Source organism: Phaethon aethereus (genome assembly GCF_964289735.1).
Source record: "Phaethon aethereus genome assembly, chromosome: 20".
Lineage (NCBI taxonomy): Eukaryota > Metazoa > Chordata > Aves > Phaethontiformes > Phaethontidae > Phaethon > Phaethon aethereus.
In genome coordinates this window covers 7,232,628-7,245,062 of record NC_138596.1, presented here as the reverse complement: position 1 = coordinate 7,245,062, position 12,435 = coordinate 7,232,628, and the positions used below count along the sequence as shown (strand labels likewise).

The 12,435-nt window shown below is 44.0% G+C and overlaps 1 protein-coding gene across 2 annotated transcripts in view; it reads right to left on the bottom strand.

Annotated features, from left to right (window-relative positions):
* The window catches only part of ABL1 (ABL proto-oncogene 1, non-receptor tyrosine kinase), a gene marked incomplete at its 5' end in the record, with an annotated part of 80,479 nt that overhangs the window by 31,199 nt on the left and 36,845 nt on the right, over positions 1–12,435 (bottom strand). The window contains one exon of one of the 2 annotated variants that reach the window (XM_082009196.1): positions 1,793–2,683. The exons of the other annotated variant lie outside the window; for it this stretch is intronic. Within the exon in view, the coding sequence (XP_081865322.1) occupies positions 1,793–1,877 (85 nt within the window). Of the gene's footprint in view, positions 1–1,792; positions 2,684–12,435 lie in introns of those variants that run through there. 2 annotated transcript variants of the gene reach the window in all.

Below are 12,435 nucleotides of genomic sequence, written 5' to 3'. Positions count from 1 at the left end.
GAAATGAGACTGAGCTACTTTGATAGAATGATTTAAAAGTTGTTTCAATGCTCATTTCCCATCCCATCACAAAAAATAAATACGCAACCACAGTCTCAGGGAAGCAGAAGGTGGGAACTGCTACAATATTTATTGTGTCGATGATCACGTTCTTAACTCAATACTGCCTATATGGTGCAAGGCAAACCATGCTCTAATCCTATTATGCAACTGCATCGCAAATTGGAGTGGGGGGGTGTAACACACACAAAAGAGAAAACTTGCAAAAACAGTCAGGGTAACACCCTTGTAACATCATTCTTTAGCATTCATTTCTGCAGGGAAGAGAGGCCCCAGATGCTCTGCCTCTTCTCCCAGGGCTGTGTTGAAAGATCCAACAGCACAGAAAGGAGAGGCCCAGCACGGCTCGGAGCTCCTCCTCACCACACAGCCTGGCCGTGCCCGAGCAGGACCAGAGGAAGGGGACACAGATAGAGGTTTTATAGACTTAAAAGATCACAGGAGAATTCAGTCGCATAGGAAAGATCAAAACTACTTGTACGCATCCGCCCACTAATAAGTTTCTGAAACTTTAAATAAATAAAGTCCTCTGGAAACTGCCCTTTGATTTTAGACAACAGAAAATTCGTCAGAGCCACTAAAGGCATCTGATGAGTACAGAATCTTGATCCAAAACTACTTCAAATGGGTTTGCCACGAGAAGCCATTTGTAGATTTTGAGATTCCTAACCTATGAATTTCCAAGGACCATTTCTCCACTGAATATTCGAGAGTTGAGCAATAGCGACTTGCGATAGGCCCTGGGAAATCAGCTGCTGCCTTTCGTGCCTCTGATTTGATGAGTTAGCACGGTCCTCCTGGCATGCGGATTATTTTTACCGAAGCAACATCCAGCAACACAAAAGAAGTTGAAGAAGCGCGGACCGCCCCAGCAGGAGGGACACAGCCCCGCTACGCAGCAAAGGGGCTGGGGCTGCACGGGGGGACCTGCAACGCTGCCCCACAGGCAGGGTGCAAAACCACACCGGGGTGAAGAACTTGCTCCAGGTCACACCAAACAAGACCTCAGACCAAAGTCCCCCAGCCCAGCACAGTGCCTCTGTGGCCCAAGCTTTGAATCTGAGCTAGTCAGGTCCATATGTTTAACATCTCAGTGTCTACTAATAACCACGGTTGTGACTCAAAAATCACCTTTTAAAAGCAAACACGCAAGAAAATTCAGTTAAATGAATGCCTGTAGAAAGCAAACTTACAAGGGGATAACCAAAACGAACCAAGAGATTATGTATTAACGCACACTGAAAATATTTTACTGATGGACTCATCTAAATTTTCTTCCTGAGCCTGGAGTTGGTTTTACCATCTTCCTCTCACATCCAAAATAAGGGAAATCCTTCCCCGGGCAAAAAAAAAAAAAAAAAAAAAGCAAAGCTGAGGCCTGAAAATACAGCTTTGTTTATGGGCTCGGCAATAAGATCACTTGACATTTTACAACCATAAATGGTAGAGCCGCGCTCCCTTTGTATATGCAGCTAATGAAAGTCACCTGGGGTCTGGATGCCACGGACACCGCTCGGTTCCCTCGCCTCCACATGCAAAAGCCTAGCCTAAAGCTGGCCAGCACCAAATGTCCCCCCAAGCCTGGCCCCAACTTGCAAACAAGGGATAAAACTCGTGTCTGGGATGGAGGTGGGATTGGGCCGTACCCCCCGGGAGCGCAGCTCCGACGGCTGGCTCTGGCTGCCGCGCTCCTGGGGGCCACGGCCCAACCCCGGCCCCCTTAGGTACTCACCTTCCAGGTAGCAGCTGGAGGAGGAGGAAAGCCCTTTCTTCGATTTGCAACCCACCAATTTCAAGCAAATCTCCAACATTTTCATTTGTTAGAGTTTGGCTTCGGCTGTGTGTTTTCCCTTCCCCCCCCCTTCAGCTTCTTCTCGTGCTGTTGGATTATCCGGTAAAAGTCTAAAAAAAGTCTAAAAAAATCCAGTAAGAGTCTAAAAAAATCCAGGAAAAGTCTAAACCAAAATATCCAGGAAAAGTCTAAATCAAAATATCCAGGAAAAGTCTAAGAAATCCAGCGCTCTGAAAACCATTACAAGGGCGAGCCCGAGAGGCAGAAAATCCTGGGGCCCCGCATCTCCTCTCCCGGGGAGTTAACTCCAGCCATCTTCCCTCCTTCCCAACTCTTTTGGCGGGAGACAGGAAGGGGGGAAAAAAAGGGGAGGGGAAAAAAAAAGATGAAAAAAGCAAAGCCAACCAAGTCGGGCAGAGTCACTTCTGCCCGCAGTTTGCGGCAGCTGCCCGCATGCCGCCGGGCGCTGGGTGCAGGCAGGGCTGCTGGGGCTCCGCTGCCAACAAAGGGCCCCCTTCAGCCGCTGCCTGCCTCCATGACATCAGGCAGCCGAGCAACGCCCTCGCTCCTTAACCCTCCTCCTGCCTGCCTGCCTGCCTGCCTGCTCCCCCAACGCGAGAGAGGCTGACAATCAACAAGTTTCCCCTGCCTGGGAGAGCCCTCCGTGGTTTGGGAAGGGGGAAGGCAGGATTAAGGAATAACGCTGCTGCTTGCGGTGCTTTGTGCACGGCTCTGTTAAACCAAGTGAATCGTAGGCAACAGTCGAAGTCCTAAAAGCATGTAATTTCACAGTGTATTAAGGGAACTGTTTAAATACTGCGTCCCGTAACAGGGAGAAGCAAACTGAGAGCTATGCCCACGACAAAAACTGCAGGGGAGCTGGAGGTCCTCCTCCAAAAGATGCCGTCTTAGCATCTCTGTGATAATTACAGGCAAACGGATTCAAATCGCAGCTGATGCAATTACACTCGCAGGAGACTACTCCTCTTGCACAAAGGGCCAAAAGTTCCCACTCTCCCACTTCCGACCCTTCTTTTCCCCTACTAACCGTGCATTTCCCTTGCAGGTTTCTCAAGGCGACATGTTAATTACTGCTCGCCAGTTCTGATGCATAATTGATACTTGACTTTCTAGCATTATTGTGTGTCTCCTTTCTAAAACAGCCATCACTTTTGTTACATATACTTATATTCTAAACATCTATACATTCTCTCTATGTATCTTTATAAAGGAGATAGATAGAAAATTGGGGGTGTATACAATTGCATTTTTTCCCCACTCAAAAATCCCCTTTCATTTCCCGAACCTTTGGGTGCTTTTGCTGTCTGGAGCAAGAGGTGCTCCAGGGTGCGGAGCTCATCAGGGGTGCAAAACAGAGAGGCTGGGAAAAACGGCCTGGGACGCCGATGCTACCACAAACTCTGCTGCACCGTGCGGAGCGCTTGGGGTGTCACACGCGGGACCAACAAAGGAGCAAACCTTCATTTTTGTCCCTGAAAACTTCCCTCTATATCTGACAGTTTATTTTGGCAAGGTTACTGACTAGCTAGGGCTCTTTTGCCCTCCAACGTTTTCAAACATTCAGTACTTTAGGGGAAACTCTGCATGCCTCCAGCATCTGAGGACCATGCCTCTGAAACAGCAAACACTGCTCAGACTCTTTAAACATTATTTTACAGCATTACTTTGCCTCAGACTTCTGATCCGTGGGGTATACGCCTGAAAGACAGCTTGGAAAGAAATCCTTGGTCTCTCAACCCATACTGAACTGCAATAATAGCATTTGCACTTTTTTTTAACTACCACAAGCCATGTAATTTCTAGCAAAGAAATAATCACAGTAAGGACAATGTGATGTTCAAAGTGGTTTCACACTTTTTCTCAGAAAAGATGAACATGAATAACCCCATTTAATAAGCCAGGGAACAGCAAGAGAAGTTAAACATTTCCTCAAATTAGACAGTTCAGAGAAGAGATGAGGCTACGGACCCGATCCCCCATCCTTGGCAGCCTGCACATGCATTAGAAAGACGACGATGCAGTTCTCCCCATGCCCTCCCTTCCTCCCTCCACTTCTGGGAGAAGATTTCTATTTTATGGAAGCACGAGAGTTTCAAGAGAAACCAACACCTATCTACTTGTTCCCTGCCTGTCTACCTTCAGATGAGACTGCAACAAGAACTTGTGCATGGAGGGCTATAGTGGAATGAAAACTTAAAAGCGGATCTGGAGGTTATATAAGTCACAGGAGGAGCTCCATCATCACGTGTTTAGGCCCAGTGTCATGTTCAGGGAACTGGGATGAAGTAACACTGTAAGAGCAGACAGGGCATCTTGCACACAACTTCTTTTCCAGGTGAGGAGCATCCCTACCCTGCTTCTCCTTCAGCTGCAGGAACGTGCAGTCCCCGAAGCATTCCCCCAGCAGTACAAAGGCTGCCCCCCATGAACACCACCCGGGCAATTAACAATTAAGGTTCATACAATGAGCACTGGCAAAATTAATGTTGATTACATTCCTGATGAACTCCTAGGGTTCTTATTCCAGAAGAAGAATGCCTCATCTCAAATTAAATTAACCCGCTTACAGAAGAACCTCACTGTAGGAGAAAGGCATCCACTCGGGGAGTTAAACACAAAGAGCTACGCTGGGATAGCTTCCTCTGTAGATAAACAAATTAATTCCCTTTATGTTTCCACGAAGACAAGCTTGTGTGGTCCCTCTGCCACAAACTTCAACCTTTAATGTTTCCTCTTTTGTGTCATGGCAAACTAGGCTGTAAATACTTTGAGCAAATACCCTCTGCCTTTCCTGCATGCCATGAAATTAACTGGAGATACAGAAATAAAAGCCATATTGGTAGTGTCACACAAAGTCTGCTACTCTTACGGCTGACATCTATTAATCCCTTTTGTGTTTGTTTGTCATATACACATCTTAGAATAAAATCAGTCATGAAAAGCGTGCAGACTTTTGGCCTACAGAGTGACTGATGCAACCTTCAACTCAGGCTCTCTGTTGCAGAATGGCAAAACAATTTTGGTTGGGAGCAGACTCGGAAGGTCTTCAGTTCAACCTCCTGCTCAGAGGGCAGCTATCTATTTAGATGAGGTTGTTCCAGGCTTTTTGCAGCTAAACTTTAACCGACTCTGCTGGGCAGCATGAAACACTTTTTATCTTTTTAGAACTATCCAGATTTGCCTTGCTGCAAGTTGTAAGTGTTGCTTCTCCTCCTTCTGCTGTGCACCCCTGAGAAGAGTCTCTCTGGTCACCAGTTAGGTGGTTACCAGCACACTGGGTCTCCTCCAGCCACCTCTTCCCCGACCAGACGAAGGCAGCTCCTGTGGCCCCGGGGGGCACGGCCAGCTCCAGCCCCGGCCAGATGCCCTCCAGCGTGTCAGTGTCTGCTACGGGGGAAGGAGGGAGCTGGACACCGTACTCCAGATGTGGCTTCACGAGCACCAAAAAGAGGGAAATAATCACTTCCTTCGACCTGCTGGCTCTGCTCTTGCTAATGCAATCCAGTATCCATTAGCCTTTATTGTTCATGCTCACACAAGAGCATAAACCTATTTAGCCAACTGCCTTCATGTTTGAGCTTCTTCTAGCACACAGCTATTTATTCTTTACTTTCTTAAAGCTACCCAAAATTTGAGGCCAGATTTTTCCAAAAGAGAATGATCACAGACACGCATGACAGCAGCAGCGAAAGGACTGTACTCCATGAACAGAAAGTGAGTTTTGGCATGATCCCACAACGTTAGGCAGCTGGAGTGAATTTTGTTGCGATACCATTAAAAACAGCTTGAGTGCTCATCACCCATTTAAAAGCAGAGCTTAATTTTATTTTAAAATCCTCTTCTGAAAACATGGAAAGATAACAGAGTCTGAAGCCCCCAACACTGGGAATTTTTTGATAGGCACATTCAGCTGTTTCGGGATGGAAAAATTCACTTGAAACAGAAGGAGCACAAACTAGTGGTTAAAGCAAAGGAGCACGCCAGAAAATGAGCAGATTCTTGCTTACAGTTTTGAGTTACCTGTGCCTTATCTTGCTTTTCTGTAAATGCAGCTGAGAATTTCCCCACAGGTGTTAAAGACTAACTCAGGCTAGTTGTAAAGCACTTTGCTGTCTCTGGATGTATGGAGCAATGGAATGTAGAATCACATCATTTGTAAGATGCATTTTTCTTAGTAAGTGGTAAAGTTACACATGATTTTGGGCATTCACAGCTCACTGCCATACTACATAGCTCTCTTCTGATGACATCTTTCACATAGTGGAATAACACATTCTAACACCGTTACCTGATTAAAAATATATCTGTATATGAAAATGATCAAAGAAGCCTATGTTGAAATCCATGAATGACCACAGCATGTGCTATAGACACAGCTGTAACAAAGCTGGGCTTTGATCCTTCAGCAAATGCAGTACTGCCTGTTTTCCTGGGGGCTGGTCCAGTTTTGGTTGACAGATTCCAATTTTCCTTTGGGTTTTCAGATCCTCACCATTAAACACCTCCATCCACTCTTGGATACAATGTGCCAAACTTTTGGGAAGATACTGGTGGGTATTAGGTTGAGAGGAGCAGCAGCTTTAAAATGCTGGCTACTAAACTCTACCTTCTCGGCACGTGCAGCACAGAACACTGTCTGGTGGAGTCGTGTAAAAAGGTTTGCAATGAGTACAACTTCAGTAGGTCACGCACGTTCAGTCATGAGAGCTTTATTATGGTATGCCAAAGAAAGCACGGCAGCATGCGAGTCCAAGACCAGCGGGGTTAGAGCTGAGTGCACGTCCCACACCCAGCCCATTAAAAGCCACCTCAGATTTAAACAACTGTGTCTTGAGTCAATCACCTCTTCGTCTCAATAATTGTTCATTGACACCTTGTAAGTAGTGAAAACAAGGACACTCAGACATTCTCTGCTTACTTGGCAACGACAGCACTACACAAAAAGGCAATTACCTTTGTGATTTGTTTGTAACACCTGCCACCTAACAGGCAGAGGGTAAGAAAAGTCCCTGTTGGTGTTTGCACATAGAACAACTACATTAGCCCATTAAAACCTTCCAAGTTTGTTCACCACCTAAGAAGAAAGCCCAAGCAAGCAAGATACCGAAGGATGTCTGACTACCACTTATTTTGGCGATCCCTAGGAATCGGTAAGACCATTGGCATAAATGAAGTATACCCAGGCAGAACTCGAGTGGTTTTATTGCTCTGCCCAGACACCTTGCTCAGATGAACCTTCATGCCTTCAGTGATCTGTGTAATGCCACCCTCAGTTTCTCCAGCACTGCCCTACCTCAGAACCACTCCACTGTCCTCTGTTTTCTTCCAGCTTTTTATGTAGACTTCTCTGACTTTCCTTTTCCAGTTCATGTACAAAAAGTATTTAGAGACCCGTCTTCTACCTTTCCATTGAAGTTGTTCTCAAAATTCAGCCGACATGTTTACAATAGCTAGTTAAAATAGCATGTTAAAAACAAAAGCCTCTTGCTACTATTCTGACCACTCTACAATAGGCATTATTGTAAAAAAAAAAAAAAAAAGAAAACCTACACATGAATTCGAACAAAGGCTAGTTAACACCTGAGGGAAGAGAGTGTTTTCCTTCCTTCAGAAACCATCTAGCACAGCGTGAATGGCCCTGCAGGAGCACAGAGAGCTATCTGCACGCACAGTGAAATATTAACACTTCTGGCACTTGGACTTAGCAAGTCGCACTCTCACAGGAAGAAACTTTAAGAAAAAAAAAGCCAGGTTACAAAAAGTCCACTGTATACATCAACAGAAAAAAACAGAAGATTTTGCAATGAAGCATGTGCATTTGTTGTTTTTTTCTCCTTGATTTAACAGATGTTTGTTATTTGCAATTTTCATGAGTGAAAGAGGTGGCGGCTGAGAAGTGGTGGGATTTCAGAGATGGGATGTTCAACTATTTGAAATTCCTTTCAAGCAACAGGGCAGAATCCTTCTTTTTAAGGTAGTAACAAGGCAGAGGGTACTACTAAATTCCTGCAATGGTGGTCTGTCTTCACCATGTAAAAAATGAAGATGTGTTATGAGCTCCAGAGGGAATTGCCCAGGGTATTAGCATTTAAAGCCTGCAAGGTTAAATTCAAGTCCAAAGGGGCTCTTCATGAATCACTAAACAAGTTTTGGGCCTCTTCCATTAAATGCTTTTTGAAACATCTGCAGGCAAAGAAAAAGAAAGAAGCATCTTGCACTTTTCATATCTGAAAAAATAGCAGCTTACCTTAAAGACACAAAAAATCACACAAACTCCTACTTGCTATAGTTACTTAACTTCCCTTGTCTGGGCAGTTTATTAAGGTTGCGAAAGAGGGAGCGAGGACTTGAGAGTTTCTGTGCGATAGGTACAGTCACATCAGTTTAGGGATCCTACTGAAGTTCAGTATTTCCTGCCAGACCAGAGAAGAGAGGGCTTGCAGACAGCCAGGACACAATCAGAAAGTCACATACTTGGAAAGTATCAGAAAATAAATTTTAGAGAAGTTTCTTTGCCAAATACTGACTCGGATCTTGAGTGGGAGCATTTCCGTATTTCTGTTAAATGAAAAGGCAAGAAAATGCAGATGAAAAAGTAAAGTTAAAACAAGAGGTTAAAACTGAGAGCTCAAAGCTAATGACTTCATGGGCTATCTTGTGTAATTCTGAGCAGGGCTGCAGGAAGAGCCAGGAGGACCAGTAAAACGTGTTTTAGCCCAACAGTAACTAAGTGGTTAATTTCTTCCATTCAAGAGCTGAAAAATCTGCCAAAGCAGAAGACCAGGCCTAAGAGATCATATTTCACATGAGGAGGGGGTGGAAGGGGAGAAGAAGAAAAGAAAACAAGTATTACTGAACCACTGCTGCATTAGACCCAGCAGGGATTAGGAGGAACATGGAGGAGGCGAGTTTATCCAGCACTATCTCCGCCGCAGCTGAAGCGGGCTGTAAACACACGCTTACCCACATCCCGTCATTCACGTTTCGGGAATGTGGACCTGTATGGAGCACCTTAACCCTGGCCAACATGAAAAACCTTTTGTGCATCAGCTATTGAATTAATATTACTGCAACAGTTGAAACTTCTTTCTTCCACTTGCTCTCTCCAAGTTGTGCTGCGTTTTCTCTCCCAAGCGGAGAGTTTAACTTGGGGCACAGCTCTATGAACGTGTCCAGCACACTAGCTGCTGCCACAGGTATAGGAATCACCAAAGTACTTGAAAAGCAAAGAAAAAAAAATAATGCATAGGAAACACAAATAATAATCCACCAAAAACCAAATAATCCATCAAACATTCTAGCAATTCAACCTCTTTGCCTTGAAGTTGATCACACAAAGGAAGTCTCACCACTAGATGAACTTTTTCACTGCTATTTCAGGGCGAGGGCTCCCTACCCAGCCCTACACTGGCTCCTCTAGTCCTCACTCACCTAAGCTGTTTTAGCATTGACTACAGCAAAGATTACGATTATTTTCTGAAATGCAGAAAATTTCAAGTAACACACACAGCAACAGGAGACTAGAATAAATTCAATTGCAAAGATAATTTTTCCCTAGGGATCTAATCCTAAACAGTTATGCTTTTTAATCAATATCGATGGACAGAAACAGGATCACAGCATACACATTTCCTGACACTGTAATGAGTGTACTTTTTAAAAAACAAATAATAATAAAATTAAAAACAAACACACACCAAAAACCAGTGCCTTCTGATCAGGAATTCAAGACTTCGCTAATTCATCCACACGGGAGTACATATTCTTTTGAGAAATTAAAAGCCCTTTGCAACTATATAAATAAAGAAGCATCTATATAAGTATAAAAGATGCTATTTAAAAACATCTACAATCACTTGATTTGAATTACAGTATTTATGCACCCTCAGTATCTACCCTCAGCCTCCCTCAGGTATGCAGGTAAAGTGCCTGGTGCTCCATAGCACTAATTGCTTGTTATTCCCAGTATAAGAAATTAAATATACACTCCCAGAAAGGAAAAGCTTCGAGTTAATTAGAACTGCCTGCAGCAATGGTTCCCTCCAAACAGTTAAGCATTTTATTTTGTTGTCAGGACACAGTATAAGAAGTTTTAAAAGTCCTGCTGGGACTATGACTTAAAGGCAGGACCAGTATTTTCTCTTGTGAAGACTGAGGCCAACAGGCAGAAACTTCAGACAGAAATGAGCTATTTCACTGTAAAGAAAGACAAATGTAAAAATGTATATATACACCTCCATCCCAGACCAAGTGGAGCATGGATGCAGAAAGAGGTATCCATTTTACTCATGCATTGCTGAGCATAGACAGACGCAGTTCAAGTGCTAGACCTAGTGCTAAACTTCCACAAGGGTCTAACACACTGGTTTTCAATTCCCAAACATAAAAACACATTGAAAAAAGCATTTTAATTTGAACTTTTTTTGAAAAGCTAGAGAACATTCCCCCTAGGTTGCATCATTAAGACAAAGCAAAAGTCTGATGCTGAATTCATCAGGGATGAAAGTTCTTAAATTAGACAATTTTAGGATGAGTTTCCTTGGTACGCTTAGAGTATAATGCTTGTCATATCTGCATTTAGATTTAGAAAATGGCATGAGACTGTGGAATACCTCCACGTTTTCTGCCTTTCCAGGCAAAAGAGGCAAGATAAAGAAGGAATGCGTAAAGAAATCAGTGCTACTGATCTCCACTAAACCCAAACTCTACCTCTCCATGTATTTTGAGAAATCCAAAGTTCCTTTCTATTCATTCCCTCTTTACCCTACCTGCCCACCATTAATCAGAGCCATACACAGAGCAGATATATTACACATGATCTGAGGTTTACAGCTGTTGGAGTGAATAAAGATTGTAGATTCTGTCTGCCCACATACCAGACAGAACATAAAGAAAAGTATGGAATTATAACGAATAGCAGTCAGCACCCTGTAAGCTATGCACTGCTCCACACTGGTCCTATAGCTGCCACATCTTGCATTTCAGGCTCAGTTGTGTCACTTCACTGTTCACAGGGAGAGAAGCAGATTTTGAAGACTCGCACAAATGATGAACAAAACAAAACAAAAAAATTAAGTAAAATACCTGCCGCTGCTCTGAAAATTTGCACAACGGAGCACAAGGGCAGGAAGTAGAAAAGTGCTACGGGCAAACATCGAGATTCGCTGGGAGAGATCATGCTAACAGGGAGTGAGGGTCCTCGGCCAGTTAACCCCATCTAAATCCAGAGTGCCTCAGTCCCACCTTCCCGTCTGTTCCTTTTGCTGGTACTGGTACTCATGCAACCGTGTGGCGACCCAGTTCAAGAATGTGAAGACTCTCCTTACTACGTGTTTATACAAATAACAGTGTTGGCATCATGAAGAGGCCTGGAGAGCTGTCTCTTAATTCAAAATACTGAGAAAATCATCTGTACTGGCAAGTACTGAGTTGTATGGACAGCTTAATCTTACTGACTTTTCCCACTGAAATATCTACAAACAACTCCAAAAGAAATAAATGTGAACGTAGGAGTGGACCAGATATAGACGCGTTTCATTAATTTTTCAGAGACCATCAAATGGACCACAGAGTCATTAAGCGCTGGGAGACCTGCTTCCACCTGAAATGGAAGTACCTCAGCCAGCCTCGAGTAACTGGCCGTGCTCCAGTCTGGATCTAGGGAAGGCAATGCCTCAAATTCCTAGAGAGCTGACAGACACCCAGATATGCAACAGTGCTGCAATAGAGACAACTCTTTCTGAAAAGAGTTCCAGGCAGAAGATATCACCACCCTGTAATTAAATTCACAGCTTTTCCTATTTCTGATTGAGCTCCAGTCCATTTTAAGGTCTCATGTCAGGGATATGCAAGTCAGGTACACTCCATGTTATTTCTGCAGATTGCGAGCATCTAGTACAAGCCCTACTGTATTATCTTGTTCTTCCTTTCTCCAAGAAGGAAAAGTCACGCAACGCTCCCAGTAAAAATAAACAATATCCAACACTTTGTGAAACTGCATCTCTCTCCCAACATGCTGCAAGAGGAATAGAAAATACCACATATTGCCCAGGTAGAATAGCCTTTCATTTCGACACTCCTTCATTTGACTTTACCAGACGGTAGTTGATGTAAAAATTTGGGGTTACCTGGATGACACCTGAAACGTAGTGCAGAAAGCCCAGACTTAACTTCACTAGTGCATGGCGTATTCAAGACTCCCTGCACAAGTTCCTCTGCCTGCCAAGTCAGATACATTACATCAAGTTATTACAAGAATAAAGATTAAAGCCTACGAAATAAGTGAGGTAACTAGCAGCCTAGAACATGTACCACTAAAGGAGAAGGAAGGCTTGAACCAACAAGACATGGAAGAAACCATAGCAAAAGCCAATTGGTTTTTTTTAGGCCACACGTCCCATTTCCTCCCTTCCCTTGGTTCTGCTCAGCCTTTCAAAGTCTTGCGCCTGGAATGCGGCCAGAGGATTTTCACAGGGTGAAAGAGCTGCTGTATTCCCCTAATCCCTCCCTCCAACATGCACGGCAGTTAGGCTGCCAGGAGAACCTATTTTGAAATTAATCTC